Source organism: Etheostoma cragini, chromosome 12 (genome assembly GCF_013103735.1).
Source record: "Etheostoma cragini isolate CJK2018 chromosome 12, CSU_Ecrag_1.0, whole genome shotgun sequence".
Taxonomy (NCBI): Eukaryota; Metazoa; Chordata; class Actinopteri; order Perciformes; family Percidae; genus Etheostoma; species Etheostoma cragini.
This window is the reverse complement of record NC_048418.1, coordinates 9877904-9898274: the sequence shown is the minus strand read 5'-3', so window position 1 is coordinate 9898274 and position 20371 is coordinate 9877904. Positions and strand designations below refer to the sequence as shown.

The window sequence follows — 20371 nt, the reverse complement described above, 5'->3', positions numbered from 1 at the left end:
TATATATATATATATATATATATTTTTAAACTTATTTCACATTTTATTCCTATATTTTCCCTTGCACTATTTTCTGTCTCGTCTTATAGTCTCATTTAGTTTTTTATTACTTGAGATTTTCTTTTCTTATATAAATTTTATTATCATTGGAGTTTGAGGGACCCAAGAATATCACTTAAACAACTGCTGTATTCTGTATTTGTTGTGCATTTCATTTTAAATAACTAAAAATGTACAACAAGCATATCCCTGAGTCATGCATTGATCACATTTACACATTAGTTTTATTGGCTGAAAGAATAACAAATATGTCACCTTTAAATAATAGGTTTATACAGTTTATTAAACTCAACTAGTGTAAGTTTGTGATGGTGAAAGATCATTATAACAGTATTATGTGTAAAAACTGGAGTAAAACAGGGCTTTTTTTATATAGAATAATTAAGTTGTATGGACAAGTAGACTTTAATCTTCTAAATGTGGAACACAGAATGAAGAAAATAAACCACATTTTTCTTCCTCTTGTTTAATCCTGTTTCACAAGATTCCAGTCAAACATGTGTTTTATTTACCCCTTTAAAATGCATCAAGTTATAAAAAAGGCATTTTCAAACTGTAGCTAACATGTGGTATATGAATATACCCAACACTGTAACATCACAAAAATAAAATGGACTGATGCTTTGACATTATACAAAGTATCTTTGTACATTATAATTGGCACGGTCTGTATTACAGCTAGGCTGCAGTTACACATGACCACATGTCACTTACATGGATAGTTATACAGATCTAGACAATATTGCATAATATTCTTAATGTTCCAAGGACCACAAAGAAAAATGTGATTGTCTATTTTTGTGGAGCTACAGTGTTGATTTATGTTCTCCTTGGTAGCTCAGCAATTTACTGCTTTACCATGTAAAAACAGTCCCTGATTTAAGAGCTAGAATGAAATAGGACAGACAATAGAAAACACTAATATTCTGGCACTAATAACCGAACTTGACTATTTGTACAACAGATTCTGGCTGAAGCATGACAATTATTATGGTTATGAAATTACCCCATGAGCTGCAGAATGTGACTCACAACAACACTTAAAACCAATTGTGAGGTGTTTAACAAGGTTTAAACAATTAAGCCTGGCCATACACACACCACTACACACATCTCTTGACTTTGGCATATACACTGCAACCTACCACAAAGATGCCACCAGCTCCAGCACGTGCAGCAGACCGATGCAGACTCCTGACCTGCGAATACAGAGAAATAAGAGAAAGAAGTAGACAGATAAAATACCTGGTAGCTTAGAGAGAAAGAGATACTTGTGGTAGGTATGTCTTACTCCAGACTACATGAAAGGAGTGGAAAATGGAAAAGTTAATTATTTCTTAAATGGAAAACTTAAATAGAAAAATACAATTTTTACATAACTAGGCATATTTGTTAAAGCCACACATTAATTGACATTCTGTAAGTTAACACCCATAACCCAATTATGTGGCAAATTAAAAAGATTGTACTTGTCATCGGATGTAACTATTTAATTATAAAGCTTAAAACATCACAACATGGGATACCCAGCCTCACATAAACATAATTTGAGAGTTTATGATATATGTCTAAATAAATGATCCCTGCAATCACACAAGTGTGTCCGTTTTCATTGACATTTACACAATTCAGGAGCTAGAAGTTACAGGTCGTATTTTAGTAATAGTTAGACACATCCTTGACGTACTGATTAGTATCTTTAATGCTTAGTCACTCATTATTAGCAATATAAGATACTCATAAAATACTGTTTAAGATATTGCCATTTTAAACCACACAGGGTGGAAAGAAGTCTCAGTGCTAGCATTGATTAAATTACCAGTGCTTTGCCATGGTGTACAACTGCATTATCAGCGCGCTCATTATATACATGTGTACACACACACACACACACACACACACGGCTAGCCAAATAACTAGCTACACCATCGAGTGAGTTACATGTTTTCAACCAAAGTCACACTTTGATTTTCTAAAATCTAATTTATATATAATAATACTCAAGCTATTTCCACTTATCCATTTTCCTTTGTATTGCTTGTTCTATTCAAAGATCACCTTGTACACGTTCAACAACAGTAAGCTATATTTGCTAGCATGCTAACGTTACCGTTACTTAATGCTAGCCTAGCGGCCTCCACTGCTTGCCCTTGTGATAAGTCATAGCATTTCTTTCTCCAAATCGTCAAAAATTGCATTTAAACGGTCACCCAGAACCATCAAGAAGATCACAAACATACCGTCTGCGATACTGCAGAGCGAACTGCAGCAGACAAAAACATCTTGGGGCTTAAAGTTTGGTGTGTTAGCAAATGGACAGGACAGCAGCAGCGTCCGACATCAACAAAAGCGTTTTGACGCTCGATTAGGAGGGTCTGACGTGAGAATCTACGTCATACGTCAGTCGCGGTGGAACTAAATCGATCCCAGATTACTTACTGCAATACAAATAAAGTGAAGGAGGTTCAATTTATAAAATCTACCCCGTGAATGTCACTGTAGCCAAATATGAAGACACAAGTAGTGCTTGTTCTTTTTGTAGTGATATAGATGAAACACACCTATCACACCTATTTTTTTGAATGCCAGAAAACTAAAACCTTTTTTCAGTGTCTCAAATAATCACCTTTTTGATCCACTTTATACTCTTAGCGTTAAAGATTTGTTATTATGATAATAATAGTTACATATTCCAATACTTTGGAATATGTAACTCTTTTGTTTTGCAAGTTTTTTTTATTCATAAAAGGAATGGCAAAAGGGACAGCCTTCCTTCCAGATATTTAAGTTAGAAATAGATTTACTCTTTAAATAACTTCATATAATTAATAAAAAAGACTGTGTCTCCTCTACACAGTCTTTTTGTATATGTCTTGTTTTTGTATTGAAAACTGTAATGTCATACCATGACAGTGTGTGATGTTTTGTGTAGGTGTCTTTAAGCATCAATAAAAACTAGAAAATTGATCCCAGATTGAAATTTGACATTAAAAAAAAACAACTAATCATGCCAAAAGCCATTTAAATCATAGATTTAAAAATCTATGATTTACTACAATGTAACCTGGATAGTGGTTCATACTGCATGTTTACCAGCATTTACTAGGATCAAATATTCCAAAGTATAAAAAGAGCTAAAAAGGTTTTTACACATTATTTCATATTATAATACAACGTAATAATTGCAATTATTCCGTTATTATATACTAACATGTTAACACTTTTGAAAACAATGCTACAAAGTGCTTCTCAGTAATAAAATGTTTAGTTACAATGTCTTAACAATCATGGATTTTGTTAAATCCCCCCCCCCCCCCCCCCCCCCCCCCCCCCCCCCCCCCCCCCCCCCCCCCCCCCCCCCGCTCTTCCTCAGTCAGTGTCAAACCTCCTGGTGCCTGCACGAATCCCCAGCATTCATCTGCTACTGCACACTCGTCCACCTCCTTGCTTGGGAAAATAATGTGATCAACAGGCCAGGGAGAGCTCATCCAATGAAAAAGTGGGAGTGCCGCACCCGGCTAGTCGATTGGCTGCCCTGGCCCTGAGCAGACTGTGCAAAACCTGCAGCTCAGGGATTAGAGGTGGGTCTTTATGCACGCTGAATTGTGTTGCTTCAGCACAAGAGGCCTTGTAGTGTTCTAACTTAACTCAGGAGGATCCAGACAGATCAGCAGTGACTCCCGATTAACCCATTTTCTGACTCACCCAGCATCTGTCCTTTCACAATGGTTGTCACTGAATCCCAGGACAAAATGTACTACCCTCCTGATGACCTAAAGAGGGATGCTCATGTGCCTGATTTTAACTCTTATCTAGCACTGTACAGGAAGTCTCTTGAGAATCCAGAAGGTAGGTCAAACACATCTGTATTGTAAGCGCAGTGCTTGCAGTTTTCAAAGCCTGACTGTATTCAGTATCTCTCTGTGTTTACCCAATCTGTCTGCAGCCTGTAACACTTACCTGAAAAATCACTTTGTTTCAGCTTTTTGGAAGAAGGTTGCTGATGACTTCTTTTGGAAGAAGCCAGCAACAGGACCAATGCTGCAGTACAACTTTGATGTGACAAAAGGTGACATTTATGTCAAATGCTTGGAAGGGGCTAAAACCAACATGTGCTATAATGTCCTGGACCGGCTTGTGAGGGAGAGGAATCTTGGTGAAAAGGTTGCCTATTACTGGTAAGCGACAATGTCTGTCCGCCATGAATGTTTGCTTTGATGCGAAATACTGTCTGGAGATAGGCTACAGTATGTCAGGTATTCCAGTTAACACGAACTGTTGTTCCCTGTGCAGATCCCGGTGCACGAAATTTCATATGATTTGGGTAGAAGACATTTTACAATGTAGCATTACAGCAGAATCTTGCAATGAAGACTTAAGCCTTTTGGATTTGTTTTCAGTGGCAATATTTTGGATATAAGCTCTTACATTTACTCACTCACCCTTAAGCTTCTGACTTCCACCAAACCTTTTAAAATGATTAACTTTTAGTAGCTTGCTGCTAACAGAAATGTCACCAAAAAGGTTCTACTATAAGTCGTTTTATTAATGAGAAAAGGCTTAGCAAACAATAAATGGTGGTTATGCAAGCTCAGCCTGAATAAGGGTTCAATAGAACTGGGCACAGTTAAGACCAGCCTAGCCACACACAAGTGACTTAACATGGGTTGCACTACATCTAAACACTTTTGTGTAATATATCTGCTTTAGTGTTTGCCATGCTCATTTATAGTATGCAATACTGTATGTGTGTATGATGTGGTGTGATCTATGTTAATACCCTGTTTATATTCAGCTGCTTATTATTGTCCCGACATGGCCATTAAGATTTAGATCTGATTCCTTGCCCACTACACCAAGAATTTTCCCTTGGGTTTTCAGCAGCAGGCACTAATAGTGAACATCTTTTCAGTCATCTTTAGCACATTAAAAAATAAGTCATTTTATTTTCATTTAAATGTGGGAATTGTTGACACATCTAAACATTGCTTTGCTCAGTGCACATTCAGAGCTAACAGGAACATTAACAGTTAAAGTAAAGAGTTTAAGGATTGGACCCTGTGGAACCCTCTGGAATTTTGTTGGCCCTGATACTGTTCATATCTGCCAAGAGGCACAACATATAAAACCTTTAAAGATAATCAAATATATGCACTTTATCAATAGCCGTTGCATTTATGAGTGCAGGGTTTCCTTTATTTCACCATCATCGTGGCGATAAAGGCGGTGCCAGGTTTGTAGAGTGTGTTGGCTTCTGTCCTGCACCAGAGGCCTGCTGCAATGCTGCCAGCTCGCCTGTGAAACATTGTGCCACATAGCTTTCTAAACAACTGTCATGACAAACATCCAAACCCAATATAGACCCTGCAACAGTGGGAACAAGTTATCTCCTCTGTGAACTCAGAGACCTCACAGAATGACGTTATGTTGTCTAAGAGGATATGTTTGGAAGGATCAGTGAATCTGGAGGGTATCTATGTCTGCCATCAAATGATTTAAAAATATGCCAAACCCCTGGTTAGAACTATGTATTCACCACATACAGACAGATCTTCATACAATCTGAGACAGGTTTGCATTACAGTAACATATTTTGGTTGCGGTCCTGCTCTTGTGTGTTGACTTCTCAGGGAGGGGAACTCACCTGACCACCACATGGCCATCACTTACAGCCAGCTGCTGAGCCAGGTCTGCCGCTGTGCTAATGTCCTCAAGAAAATGGGTGAGAAACTAAAATATTGCATCTATATGAAAATACGTTAATATGAATTGGCAAGTAGCTAAAGATAAAGATGACTTGATCCTAACAAATTACCTGTAGCAGTCCAAAGGTTTAAGTTAAACAAGAAAGACATCAACACATGCAGAAATCATTGCTAAATTAAGCTTGGACATAAATGATATAACATGCAGAAACACAACAGATTTGGCTCTATGTGGTATGCCCAATGCACTTGTTGCATATTAGACATGCATTACAATATCTGGCACATACCCAACATATTGAAACTCCCCTTAAAGCTACATTGCTGGTTTGAGTTGAGAAGTAACCCAGATGTGACCAAGTTGTCTTTGTTGTCAAAAACCTCAAGTACTTGTTTCCTTGTTTAAGGTGTTAAAAAGGGAGACAGGGTGTCTATTTACCTTCCCATGATCCCAGAGCTGGTCTACACTATGTTGGCCTGTGCAAGGATAGGCGCTGTTCACTCCGTTGTGGTAAGTAGTACAATGAATTGCCCCTTTCTTCATGCAAACTATGTTTAGTCTTTGTTTCACCCATTTTTAGGTAATCAGAAAAGTGGGGTTGGCTACATAAATATGTAACATCATTTAATGTCAATATGTCAAAGAATACAGGATTTTTATCTTCTCAAATTATGTGAGAAACATTTCCTTCTCTGCTGCTCCAATCAGGATTCATTCAACATTGTTTTATGGCACCATTTAACCCATATGTAGCATGCATAAATTCTAATCTGTGTTAAAGTAATTTTTCCTCATTTCATCTCACTTCAAATCAGCCTTTGCAGACAATATGTAGATAAGCATTGTTTGCCCTGCTTCTAATCTGTAGTTGTCAGCTGAACTGCACTAGATATATGGGTCAGATATTTACAGGCTGGATCTAGCTTGTGAAGGCGTTTTTTATCAGACAAACATTTTTGCAAGGAAGCCAACACGTTTTTAGCTTCTCAATCGTCCTCATCCATGTGAAGGTTAGTTGGCTTGTTAAAAATAGCTCCAGGCTGCTCCAAGGTAGGTTTGCTTTATGACTTGCAAAGGCCTTTTTTGGCAGACTTAAGTGTCGGCGACCTTGTCTTTGGTCATTGTTGTACATTTTATCTTATTTGTTATGAACAATTTAGCAAAATAAGGATGTTTGGGATAGTGCCAGCCTTTTGGATTCTCACATGACTGTTAATATTAATCATAAATTATCTTGGCATGGAATTAGCCAGACAGGACAGCCAATGCCACTCATGCAGTGACACTTTGCTGAGTGCAGAGTCTTCAGTGATTCAGGCTGTCATCAACACTGAAACTTTATACTGTGAACTAACAACTTTGGCCAGAACACAAGCATTTAAGTATTCTTCTTTTAAATTTAAGTTGAAAGTCAGAGCTTGATTTTCAATTTTGAAGAAGTGTAGATATTTAGGGCCAAATTTTTTTAGTTGCCACATTTGGGCTAAAGATCCAGTCCAGTTTAATCACAATTTGGGGCCAGTTGTTATGTTCCCAGGGAATGGTGGACCCAAATACAGAGAGTAGGCAGAAGTCTTGTAGCTGTTGTAGGTTTATTCCAGAGAAAAACAAAACAAAGTACAGACCAAAAATTGAGTCCAAAAAGCAACAGGCAAAAACTAATGGTAGAACATGAACTCTAAGAGAAAAGGGAGCAAGCACACACAAGACTAAATACAGAGAGTAACAAGAGGCAGGTGACACAAGGGCAGGGAAACAGCTGAAAGACATCAGGTAATCACAAGGGCGGGAAAACTAAGGCAGGAAGTAAAACTAAACAAGACGGCATAGAAAACAACACTATCACAATAAAACAGGAAACAGAACACATACAAGACAAGAGACCACAAGACAGAAACTACAGCAACAGAGCAACCAAGGACTAAGACATGAAACAAAACATGAACAGAATGAAACAAAACATATACAAAACAAAACAAAAAATTAACACAATCACAAGGCAAGACCAGGCTAAGAAATTAAGACAGGAAAACAGACTACAACAATAAGACAAGACAAAACACCCAAACCATAACACCAATTTCTTCCATTAATATTTATAATATTTCAACAATGTATTGACAAAGTTAATTGCAGAGATCCATAAACGCATCACTACTGCTAAAATGGTACCTGACAAGAAATATGAGCAGTTAGAGGATGAAACGTTTTTTCGAACAACTTGTTAGCTAAACATCCATCCCAGTCTACAGACTTGCACATAATTACAATGGTTGTGTGGCCACGTTTCCTGACCAGTTAGGGAGCGGTTTAGATAATCTTTGTCCTGTTTGTGAGTGTTTCCCCCATGTTGCTGTGTTGAATGAGTACAATGTTATCAACATAAATGATTGACAATAAAGTAAGACACAAGTTTTACTAAATCCAAATTATTCTTTTGAAGGTCATTCATTTTGTCTTGTCTTCTCTAGTTTGCAGGCTTCTCCTCTGAGTCTCTGTGTGAGAGGATCATGGATGCCCAGAGCAGTGTTCTGGTGACAGCAGGCATGTGGTGTAGCACTCAAGTATTAGACGGTTTTCAAGTTGCAAAAAGAGACTCAGTGTTTAAATACCTTCTCCATGTCGGCTCACACTGTTCATCGTCTGTCTCTCCATCACTCTCCTACACTACATCCCTTTGTAATACACAGATGGTGTTTATAGAGGAGAGAAGCTGATCAACCTGAAACAGATTGCGGACGAGGCTCTGGAGAAGTGCAGGGAAATGTAGGTCCTGCCTACGAGGCCACCAGTTATTATTTACACTAGTTGACGGTAATGGGACTCAAATGCTGGCATACAAGTCACTAGAGAGAAACTCACACACACACACACACACACACACACACACACACACACACACTCACACACACACGTGTCTTAACGTGTTTTATCTGTTTTTATTTTTTTAACTGTTTTTAACTGATTCTGTGTAAAGCACTTTGAATTGCCCTGTTGCTGAAATGTGCTATACAAATAAAGCTGCCTTGCCTTGCCTTGCCATACACACACACACACACACACACACACACAAACATTCGCACAGACACACACACACACACACACACACATACACACAGACACACACACACACACACACACACATACACACAGAGCAACGCCCTATCAGCTGTTATCAAGGATGTTAAGGAAACACTGTCCATATTAAGGGGTAGCCGGGCAACATGACATCTGATTCAATTGAGAAGCCCAAGCTGCTCGTCTCCCGGGGCAATATGAGCCTGGGAGAGATGTGTTATCAGGTGTACAGGGGTAGAAACAAAAGTTCAATCTAAATTTTTGCTTTAAAATATCCTATTTTCCATATGAAACAGAGAGTTTGCCTGAAACTATTTGACACTAGCCCTTATTAAATTCACTATTACCTTAATATTATATCATGTACTTTTTAACTTAATATTATTATTATTATTTTTTCCCATTTTGTTCTTCTGGTACTGCTACTTCTGACTGTTTTAAGAGGGATCCTCCCTTTGTGGCTCTTCCCGAGGTTTCTCTCTTTTTCAGTTTTTCTGTTTCTGTTATTCATTAGACAAATCAAGGGTCAAAGGACAGAGGGTGTTGCATTTTACTTAGATTGTGAAGCCCGCTGAGACAAAGATTTAACCTATTTAATGTAATTCACAAGTGCAGTTGAAAATATAGCAAAAGAAGATGAAATAAGATGAAATAATTCTTGTAAATTGGAATTTTCATGTGAAAACTGGCATACACTCTGGTAAACATTTGGTCCAATGAGAACTAACACATGTCCTAAAAGCTCACATGACATTTGATATTTTTTAAATAAACACAAAGCAGGGCACCAAAACCACTTAGTAGCCATTAGAAGAGGTTTTAATGCCTTTTACAACCTCTCACATCATTTCCTTTTTTTCCTCAGTGCGTCATCCAGTGTCACTAAATGCCTCATCATCAAGCATCATGCACTCATGACAAAAAGTGGAGCTGCATGCAACAAACTACAGGTAGGAATGTTTTAAAACATATTCAGCATAATCACATTTACTCCATTCTAAATGTTACTGTTTATTCTGTATATACTCTGTACATTACTGCTTTTTGCACTTCTGATTAGATGTTAAACTGCATTTTGTTGTCTGAGTAGCTTTGCATTACAATAAAGTTGAATCTGATGTACTGTTATTTTTGTTTTATTAAGTCACTTAAAAGCATGTTCTCTTCCAATTTGAGTATGTTTCCAATGATCACAGTAAACCAAATTGAGTGTGTTGTTGCATGTATTTCTGTGAAAAGTTGTGAGCAAATGTAATGACGATTTTATGTCTGGCATTTGTTCCATGTTGTGGTGTGTTCAGACTCCCTGGGACTCAGATTGTGATGTGTGGTGGGAGGACGCGATGAGAGACTCTCCTGAAGAGTGTGAACCTGAGTGGCTGGATGCTGAGGACCCGCTGTTTATCCTCTACACCAGCGGCTCCACTGGCAAACCCAAGGTAAGTTGCTTAGGTGTATGAATGTACAAACTGTTTTTTTAGTAAAAACACAAAGTAGTAGTTTTGCAGGAGTGGTGGGGTGGGGCACAGGGCGCAGAACATTAGATAGTAATAAATCTTCTCTGTCTATGTCACACATAAACACACACACACACACACACACACACACACACACACTCACACACACACACACACACATACGTTGTCTCTTCAGCTACCTTAATTTTGAAATCTGCTGTCTTCATGCTGACCAATCATCTCCTCATTCATGTTTCCAACCTTGTGTAAAGGGTGTTCTCCACACTGTTGCCGGGTATCTGCTCTACACGTCGCTGACCTTCAAGTATGTTTTTGACCATCACCATGACGACGTGTTCTGGTGCACCGCCGACATCGGCTGGATCACCGGCCACTCCTACATCACCTACGGCCCCCTTGCGAACGGCGCAACAAGTGTCCTAGTGAGTCTGAAAGAGACTTTTATTTTATTAAAAATGACCACAGAAGAAGACACAAAGAGGTCCCTTTGAAGACCTCCTTAAAGATGTGTGTGTGTGTGTGTGTGTGTGTGTGTGTTTTACCCAGTTTGAAGGTATTCCAGTCTACCCTCATGTCGGCCGGTTCTGGGAGATCATCGAGAAGTACAAAGTGACCAAGTTCTACACAGCTCCAACAGCCATCCGCCTGCTGATGAAGTACGGACGGGAACCACTACAGAAGTAAGAGCCTTCATCATCTGAATGTCAAAGCATCTCAGAAATATCCAAATTTCCAAAAGGAGTTTGGCTCACAGTTTGGTGTGATAGTTGGTGTGATAGATTCTCACACAGTCCTTGGTGGTGAGGTGAAGAAAGCAAACTGTATAAATGATGAACGTGCCTTTTTCATGCATTTTCAACACTAAATTCACAAGGCTCAAAAAACATGCAAGGAAAACTCACTTTCTTAGTTTGTCAACACTCACTCCAAAGGTAAAGCTTTGAGAAAACAAATTTTTGATAACTATTCAGAATTTGTATCAGCTTGTCAGTGCAACACAAAAGCTTGGCAAAAACAACAACACTTAAACACACCTTGAAAACAGGCACTGATTGACTTTTACATACCTGTATTGCTTATTTGGGGTGACAACCATTAACCAGACATTTCACATATTGCTCTAATGGAGTTCAATGGCAATAGTGTGACATTTTGGGAAGAATACTCATGTTTGAGACAACTCTCTTGCCCGTATATGAACCTGGAGCCAGCAGTCAGTTTGCTTAGCTTAGCTTAGCTTAGTTTAAAACAACTGGAAATAGGGCAACAGCTAGTTGGGTTCTGCCCTTCTCTGACAAGACACCAGGAAGCCTGGCCCAGCCAATAAGTAGTTGGACACTTTAAAATCACAACTTGTCATATTTTTCACCTCAGTTTTTTTTTTTTTTTTACACATTAAACAATGAAATGTAAATTGTTTATCATTGAGCCTTAGAGGTGCTTGTAGGCAGATGTCTGACCTCCGGACAGAGCTAAGCTAACCAAAAGCTAAAGAAAGTAAATAAACATGTTTCCCCAAATATCAAACTACTGCTTTGATGTCATAAAGACTAAACATGTAAAACATCACCAGGTGATAACAAATGGCAGTTAAGTCAGAATAAAAGAGCATTATTTTACACTTATGTCTTTAGAAAATCAATAATATGAAGTAGTAGATTTGGCAGAAAATAACATGTAATGTAATTCAATCAGTTAGTCTCATTAAGATAGAGATCTATTTTTCATGAGACCTGAGAACAAGAAACATTCATAGTCAGACAACCAGCATACAAAAACAACACATGTAGGGCCAAACAACCAACGGTCTGTTAACCAATTAGAGTTGATATAGACAATAACAAAACCAGAGCAGTGATCAGTGCTACATAATGATGATGAGATATCTGGAGGAAGTTTTCTCATCTGCCTCTATTAGGTATGACCTCTCCAGCCTGAGGATTCTGGGTACTGTTGGTGAGCCGATCAACCCAGAGGCATGGCTTTGGTACCACGAGGCCGTCGGTAAGGGCAGATGTCCCGTGGTCGACACTTTCTGGCAGACAGAGACCGTAAGTGCCGGAAATGCCATCTGCCTGCAGTTAACTCACACTTCAGTTTAGAAGGTTAGAATACATTTTAGTCCATATTCTATTTAGTTCAGAGGAAATACTTTAAAGTTGAAAACATCAAATAACAACTAAGAATCGCCATAGATTATTTTAAATTAAAATCTAGATGTTTGGATGATATAGATGCAAATAAAATGAATGACTGCGGAAACAACAAAGCCTAGTTTAGTAGGTTGCAATGGCAAAGATAGAAAACCGTGAACTGTATATTAGACCGGGATGAGCTTAAAACAAGCAGAACTAGAAATGCTGTAGAGCAGGTCCATCAAGTTCAAACCAACAAGAAACCAAAGGAAAAGTGTGTTTGTGCTGAACTCTGACTGATAATATATACAGTATATATATATATATATATATAGTACAGGCCAAAAGTTTGAACACACCTTCTCATTCAATGCATTTCCTTTATTATCACTGAAGGTTACCAAAACTATGAATAAACACATGTGGAATTATGTACTTAACAAAAAAGTGTGAAATAACTGAAAATATGTCTTATATTCTAGTTTCTTCAAAATAGCTACCCAAAGTATCCCTTTATTTCTCTATAGGGAGGTCATGTTTTGACCCCTCTGCCTGCTGCCATGCCACTGAAACCAGGCTCGGCTGTAAGTAATATTGGCCACCTCATAATGACAAATAAACAGACATTTATATGTAAATCTTATTTGTAACTAAACCAATGCAGGAGATCTATTTGTAGGTTTTGATCCAGGTTATGAGATGAAAGAAACATACAGTAACTGTTTAATAAGAGAACACAGTTATCTAACATTAAATCCACATCTTACATTTCAGACCTTTCCTTTCTTCGGGGTAGAGCCCACAATCCTCAACGAACACGGAGAGGAACTGGAAGGCGAGGCTGAAGGTTATCTTGTGAGTTTCAATTTAGTTCTTTCAATATACCCTGTAAGGGCAATTGTATGCATGAGCTCACCGCCCAGATCAACAGATACACACACAATAAATATAGGAAAGCAAGAAATATACTGTTAATCATAAAGATCCTAAGACTATAAGCTTAAAAAACAGTATGTACTTTCTGGGATAAATACACAAATAACTATAAATGACAAGTGTAGTTCAGTTTCAATTAGTATTTGCTGTTACAATTACAAATACAATTCATTTTGTTTTCAGTTTGAAGTGATGATTAGAATATTATATAGATCTGAGTGCACTACTAGCAGTCTATTTGCTTACTTCAGTATTTTATATTATTGTATTGACTGTATTTTTATTTACCTGATTTGATTTAGTTCTTAGTTCTGAATCATGATTTTCCCATGTAAAGCATTTTGTTTTGAAAGGTGGTGTATACATGAAGTTTATTATTTTTATCATTGGTAGCAATAGTAGCAGTACTCACAGTTATACCGCTGTCATGTTCTGTATGTGTTTACTGTGTTTTGTTACAGGTATTCAGGAGGCCCTGGCCTGGAATAATGCGCACTGTGTACAGAAACCATGAACGCTTCGAGAACACCTATTTCAAGAAGTTCCCAGGTTTCTATGTCACTGGTGATGGTAAGTCAACACTCAAATTCACCCATCTGCAACAAAGATTGTATGTCAGAAGAGTCTAAATACCAAAAATGTGTTTAATTTCTCACCAAAATACCAAATAGAGCCTTATAAAAGATAGCAAAGGATGCTATTAAAACTATTTTGCAAGTTATGCAACTTATTTTCTCCTCTCTCAGGCTGCAGGCGGGATAAAGACGGCTATTACTGGATCACAGGAAGAATAGACGACATGCTGAATGTTTCAGGTACTCTACTGTGTTAGTATTTTAAAAACCCAGCTGATTCTTAAAATCTTTAAAAAAAAGGTTATTACAATCCAAAATGGAGTTATTTTAACAACAATAACATCAACACACATTTTAACTTGCAGCCTTTTGAGAGCCTTTTTGTTTCTTTCACTTTCCTGCCCAGAAACCTTGAGTTTATTGATCTCTCATATGTTTATTTTTGGTCTTTTATGACTTTGTGTTTCTTGGTGTCAGGCCACCTGATGAGCACAGCGGAGGTAGAAGCGGCTCTAACGGAGCACCCGGCTGTGGCGGAGGCTGCAGTGGTGAGTCGGCCTCACAAGGTAAAGGGCGAGTGTCTGTACTGCTTCGTCAGCCTCAAAGACAGCAGGGAGTTTACCCACACGCTGGTGGAGGAGCTCAAGAGACTGGGTGAGGCTCTCACACAGGGGGTTTACTCAAATCAATTGTGGTTTTAAATATTTTGTATTGGGTAATCTGTATATTTGTCTGTCTTGGTTCATCTTCGAGCAATTTCTTCAATTAAATGAGATTTGTTGATCCACAAGTACATCAAATAAAAGTCACAACAGCTAAAAACAAGAGCTTTTGGTGATGTACAGGGTTTATTATAGTGCTGTATGGTGTGCTTTCTTATTCTCACTCTTTATAACTGGGGCTTTATTACTAACGACTTACATTTAAATGGTCAAGTCAAGTAATTTCTATGAAATATTTCACTGTCTTTCATGTTTGTAGATTTTGTGCTGCTTTGGGGTTTGGATTGTTGTTCTTTCGTACCAATCGACAGATTAATCAATAATGAAACAAATCAGTTACAATTGCAGAAGTTTTTGTTGTCCTTCAAATGTTTTGGCTCTCAAATAAGCAATATAGCTTTGAAATATAAAAAGAATACAGTACAATACTTCCCGGATCCCGGAAGGGAACTATAAGTATATATCGGATAATCCATTTATCACATTTACAACCTACAATTCAGAATATAGTGTCTAAAGCACACTTGTAATGTAACTATGTACATTTTTTATATACAAGTTTGTAACTGTACACAATAATGCATTTATTTTAATTAAAAAGATTGTGGTGAAAATAAAGCTTGGATTGTTCACAAACTATCTAACATGCTTTTGCAAACACCATTGAACGGAGGCCGGAAGTTTCATGTTATTACAATTAGTTATATATTCATTTCAGTCCAGATGAGCTTTATTCTGCTCTGCACTGATTACTTCTCTGTATTCTGTTGTCAGTGAGAACAAAAATCGGACCAATCGCCATGCCAGACTTCATTCAAAATGCTCCAGCGTTGCCAAAGACTCGCTCAGGTAAACAGCTCAACGCCTCTTTAAAAACCCCATCCTCCTCTACTCTCCTCCTCTGTAACATCTGTCTCCTCTTCCTCTGACTCTGGATGCGTTTTAGGGAAGATCATGAGACGAATCCTCCGGCAGATTGCTCGCAATGAGAAGGACCTGGGGGACCTTTCCACTCTGGCCGACCCGAAGGTGGTGGAGGAGCTGTTTAGGCAGAGATGTGAAGCTGCAGCCTGAACATATATCTCTCTCTCTCTCTCTCTCTCTCTCCACATAAAATTATTATTACATAACAGGGATCAGAAATGCATATTGCTGCCACAGAGACGTTTTATAGTGTTGTTTTATGTGAAAAAAAGAAAACAATAAAAAAAGTAAAATCCAATGTCAGTGGATGCTTTAATGTAGGCTAGAGGTGTTCATATATTGTGTTGTTGCTTTGCATTTGGGCCAAAGTGTCAAAACAACTAAACACACTATTACTAACTTTTATATTTTCTTAAAAGTCTTTGACTGTTGTAAGAGGAAGTAAATTTTTTCTCTCTTTTTAAATATTGAAATAAAAAAGTCAGCATTGGACACCTTGTTTTTGACTGACGCCTGAAGTGTATTTTTTAAATCTATGATATATTTCTATGACCTGAGACTAAAGGGTTATGTTGCCTTTGTCATTTTACCTTCAAGCTCAGCAGCCGATTGGCTCCCTCATGTGGCAGATATCATCCTCTACAACTGCTTTTCTGATGGTTTACTCCAAAAGCCCTTTTTTCTACTGCACAGGCTTTCTGCCTTTTGTCCTTTAATGATGCACAGAGCAGACACACACAGGGCTTTGAGTGCAGCAGAGAGCAGTGATTATGGGGGACAAAGACCAAGTGATGCAGAGAAGAAAAGAAGAGAGGGTTGATTTATTTTAAGTGCACTGGATTATTTTGAAATTACAAGAATCAGTGGTTTTAAAGAGGAAAAAAAAAACGTAGATTGCAGAAGATTGTTCTGAAAGTAGCTCAGCGGGATTACTTGCTTATTTTAAGGTTAATGTCACATACAGTCTGAGGATCTAATTTGTTTCATTTTTTTGTCTCCTCTAAACCGTTACAAGTCACGTGCATGCAGCAATATATCTGTGTGTGTGTGTGTGTGTTTGTGTGCACGTTGGGAAGACAAGGAGAAAAATGCCCAGAAACATGGCAATGGATAATATTACATCATCACCACCAGCAGCGGAGGAGGAGGTTACCATAACAACCTTATTCATCCCCACCTCCCACCTCCTCAACTCCCCCCCCCCCCCACATTTATGTATTGATAGGTCATATTTTATCCTCCATATATCAAGACATATGAAATTAAAACCTATTGCAGCAGCCACACACATTCAAATGTCCAATATTAATCTATGCTCTCCACCACAAAACATCTACAAACACAAACATGCACACAGCTTTCCACTCTGAGACACTAAGAAGCCTACATACATCCAGCCAACATTTCCACAATCAATAGTTTGACAACACCCCGAAGAAGGTACGGCTAGCAATATCAATCAAAATATACAAAATTTGCTTGTCCTTAAAAATATTTCAGTTGTAACTATAGATAAAAAAGTGCCCCAAAATCTTCTCATCCATCCTACTCACAGTTTTGCTTTTCCAAAGTTAATTTCACAAATGGTCAGAACCGTTATAATGGCTTCATAATGCATTTTATTTATGGAAACCTTTCTGGACACTCAAGGTCACCTTATAAGACAATAAAACATTAACAATAATAGTGAAAAACAAACAAAACATTACTAAGTACAGATGAGTGGTGATCATGTTGGATATGCCAGTGTGAAAAAAATACTGAACCTCAAAATAGATGCTTTTGCAATGGTGGTATTATAATTAATTAATTATCCTTCTGTTAGCCTGTATTCTGTTTAAAATATATGCAGAAAAGTGTTTCTAATATTTTGTCCGACCTATTTTTGTCATTGTTGATGGATTGGTGGATAGATCTTTACAATGTCAGAGCAGTTTATCAATAATTCATTGTGTGCCATAACATCATCGTCCTCTGTTGGAGTGTGATGTGATTTGTCACTTTGTCAGGACTGCTCTGTCAGCCATCCGTGCTTTAAATTCAGAGTTTGTGAAGTTCAATCTCCTTAATTCAGTTACAAACACAAAATGCTGTCTATGGTTAAATTGACACCTGAGGCTACTTTACTAGTAGCTATACTAGAGTATACTTTTCTAGTCACTTTTCTAGTGTGAACACACTACATACTCAAAACCTGATCATATTTAGTCAATTTAATATGGGACATGTTTTTCTGTTTAAATTAGGGTAAGTCATGCATTGGTTAGGGTTAAGGTAAGGGCATGGATAAGGTATTTATGCATGTCGCTAAAAATGATTCTCTACAAAACACCACAACAGATGTGGAAAATAAACATTGTGCAAATACATTTTAACATATTAAATGTACATGTACACATGTATTGTGTGTGTTTTTGTATGTGTGCAGCATTGTAACTACTTTCCAACCTTCCTCAAACCCTGAGCCACCAGAGGATTACGTTCCAAAATCCTCAGTCATTGTTTTTGATGTGGTATCACAGAGCGAGAGACTCAGTCTCAGATGTTGTGGGACCAGGACCTTTCACCACTATACATCCCGGCAAAGCCCCACTGTGAGTGAAACAAAGAGTGAGTGTGTGTGTGTGTGTGTGTGTGTGTGTGTGTGTGTGTGTGTGTGGGCACGTCCAAAACAGATCACAAAAACAAAAAAGGATTCAAGGAGGCACCAAATGAATCACGTCTTTTTGTTTTTGCTTTTCAATAGACAGACAGATGGTCTAACTGAACTTGAAGCCGGCTGGACATTCGTTGTTTTGAAATGGTGCTGTATGCTGAAGAGGGAGCTTTGAGGTCACCTGGCGGAGATCAGTCACAGGTCAAAGATCAGCCAAAAATAAAGCTTGTAGCCTGTGGTACTAATAATACCAAACAGGGAGCAAGAAACGGGTTAAATTTCTTGTATATCTTTTGAGTTTTCCCACTTCCATTTGGGAATACTCCATTTCATGTTTGTGCTTCTTCTACACTACATTTCAGAAGAAAATATTATACTTTCTACTCCACAACATTTATCGTTTGGCAATAGTGGTTGCTAACCATTTTGGATCGCAATTCCTTATAAAAAAGCAGTTTGTGGTTGGGACCCCTTGTCACATTTTAGATGTCCGAGTTATTCCACCAAAGAGACATTTACTCCTTTAAAAAGGAAAACTCTACTGCTGATTTCCACAATTCACAAAGTAAAATCATGAATGTATTCTGCCATGTTTCTCAGCATCTCTTGTTTAGCTGGTTTTATCTTTCTGAAAATGTTTTCCTTGCTGGACAGTTTGTTTCAGATTCAACGCCAGCCTGGTTGACCGTCCTGCTGGTTTAGTTCAGGGTTTAAACGGCCGTCACACTCTTCAGCACAATTGGACGGTCTGTTTAATCATAAAATAGTGTGTTTCTTGCGGAGATAAAATCCAACAAAAAACAACAACTTGACACCCAGCCTCTGCCATGCTGTTTCCGCAGCTTGAACATATTGGTAGCTTCCAGTGCTGTGGTCTGAGGGCCTCAACAGGAATTCTTAGAAAGAGGAATGGCTTTTTTCCTTCACATGAATAATGATGTAACAGAAAGTGAGTGAAAGTGAGGGCCCTCCAGGCAAACCTTTCACTCAATATGAAGTCTCCTCTGGGCTTACCGTGGATCTTGGGGCTTTTTGTATTGTTGGCATGACAACCTCCAAAACCGATGCCCATTGTGTCACTCATTGTTTGAGGCCTTCGCTCAGAGCTGCAGGCTTGTAAAATTTGGCTTAAATGTTTGACAGACTGCACGCTAAACAAGGCAGCGTGGAGCATCCCAAAGATTAATTCTGTCAGCATGACACATGGAGAATGAGGGCAGTTTAGTAAAATTGATTATCTATGTCAGCTTGTGTTGCACATGCTGTTATTTAACTGTCTGGACGGCAGGTCACTTTATTTTTAAATTGTTTTGACAGTGAACTAAGAATGCATTCACCATTCAGAGAAGATTAATGTGTTCTTTTAATTTTTGGTTCAAGTTTTTTAGTATGAACAGAATTGATATAGTGCTTTTCTAGTCTTAACAATTTCTCAAAGCGCTCAACCATTCATACACTGGACATGTGGACTACAGGGGCCAAGGATAGAACTGGATTGGTAGACAAACTTTATAAAAAAGTAGGTACAAGTTGTTACCAATGGTTAATAAATGGTTAAAATATTTGTTGATGTTTACAGCTCAGTAATAAGCCATTGATGAGGATAACTTTTGGGTTGCTAAGTGGTGAAAATCAATTTGACTGGTGTTAATTTTCACAACCTGGCAATCCCAAACCCCTACTTAGATATTACTGTTCTATAAAGCATTTATAAATCATCTATTAACATTAAAAAAGCTAGGGCGCCCAGATAGCTCAGTTGGTAGAGCAGGTGCCCATATATAAAGGTTTACTCCTCAGTGGAGTGGGCCTGGTTCAACTCCAGCCTGTGGCAGTTTGCTGCATGTTATTCCCCTTTCACTCCCCTTCCATGTCTTCATCATCCTGTTAAGTAAAGGCGTAAAATGCCCCAAAATATAATCTTTTAAAAATAACATAAACATGTTATCAACTTACCTAAATACCTTAGAAAGTACAGCAATTTAAAGTACTAAACTTTGGCCAAACTAAATAAATTGCACAGTTTAAATTATGAAAGTAAAAATGTAAAGGTGCACCAGGGAAGTCTTGTAGGGGCTTGGTTATGGATGCTTGAGTTGAA

At 38.1% G+C, this 20371-nt stretch overlaps 2 protein-coding genes across 3 annotated transcripts in view; one reads left to right on the top strand and one right to left on the bottom strand.

The window, feature by feature from the left end:
* Nucleotides 1–2448, bottom strand: part of ndufv2 (NADH:ubiquinone oxidoreductase core subunit V2) — a 6835-nt gene extending 4387 nt beyond the window's left edge. Inside the window, exons 1-2 of one of the 2 annotated variants that reach the window (XM_034886954.1) lie at nt 2296–2448; nt 1206–1263 (exon numbers count right to left, since the gene is read on the bottom strand). In XM_034886954.1, coding sequence (XP_034742845.1) covers nt 1206–1263; nt 2296–2342 — 105 coding nt within the window. In that variant the 5' untranslated portion in view covers nt 2343–2448. The remainder of the gene's footprint in view (nt 1–1205; nt 1264–2295) is intronic. The other variant, XM_034886955.1, reaches the window with a different exon arrangement.
* Nucleotides 2449–3428: 980 nt separating this feature from the next.
* Nucleotides 3429–16082, top strand: acss2l (acyl-CoA synthetase short chain family member 2 like). Its single transcript, XM_034888885.1, has 19 exons — nt 3429–3641; nt 3752–3909; nt 4043–4238; nt 5691–5782; nt 6173–6276; nt 8238–8310; nt 8457–8532; nt 9710–9794; nt 10146–10283; nt 10574–10744; nt 10869–11002; nt 12241–12373; nt 12985–13041; nt 13232–13312; nt 13855–13963; nt 14140–14208; nt 14446–14622; nt 15465–15539; nt 15637–16082. The coding sequence occupies exons 2-19, from the start codon at nt 3786–3788 to the stop codon at nt 15762–15764; spliced, it is 2022 nt and encodes a 673-aa protein (XP_034744776.1). The 5' UTR covers nt 3429–3641; nt 3752–3785; the 3' UTR covers nt 15765–16082.
* Nucleotides 16083–20371: the final 4289 nt, after the last annotated feature.

What these genes read in the sequence shown, in the direction of transcription:
- acss2l (XM_034888885.1), top strand. Translation starts at nt 3,786, where the DNA reads ATGGTTGTCACTGAATCCCAGGACAAAATGTACTACCCTCCTGATGAC. An exon ending in ACGGCGCAACAAGTGTCCTA is followed by an intron (nt 10,745 to 10,868) that starts GTGAGTCTGAAA and finishes TGTTTTACCCAG; the next exon opens with TTTGAAGGTATTCCAGTCTA. An exon ending in GGACGGGAACCACTACAGAA is followed by an intron (nt 11,003 to 12,240) that starts GTAAGAGCCTTC and finishes TGCCTCTATTAG; the next exon opens with GTATGACCTCTCCAGCCTGA.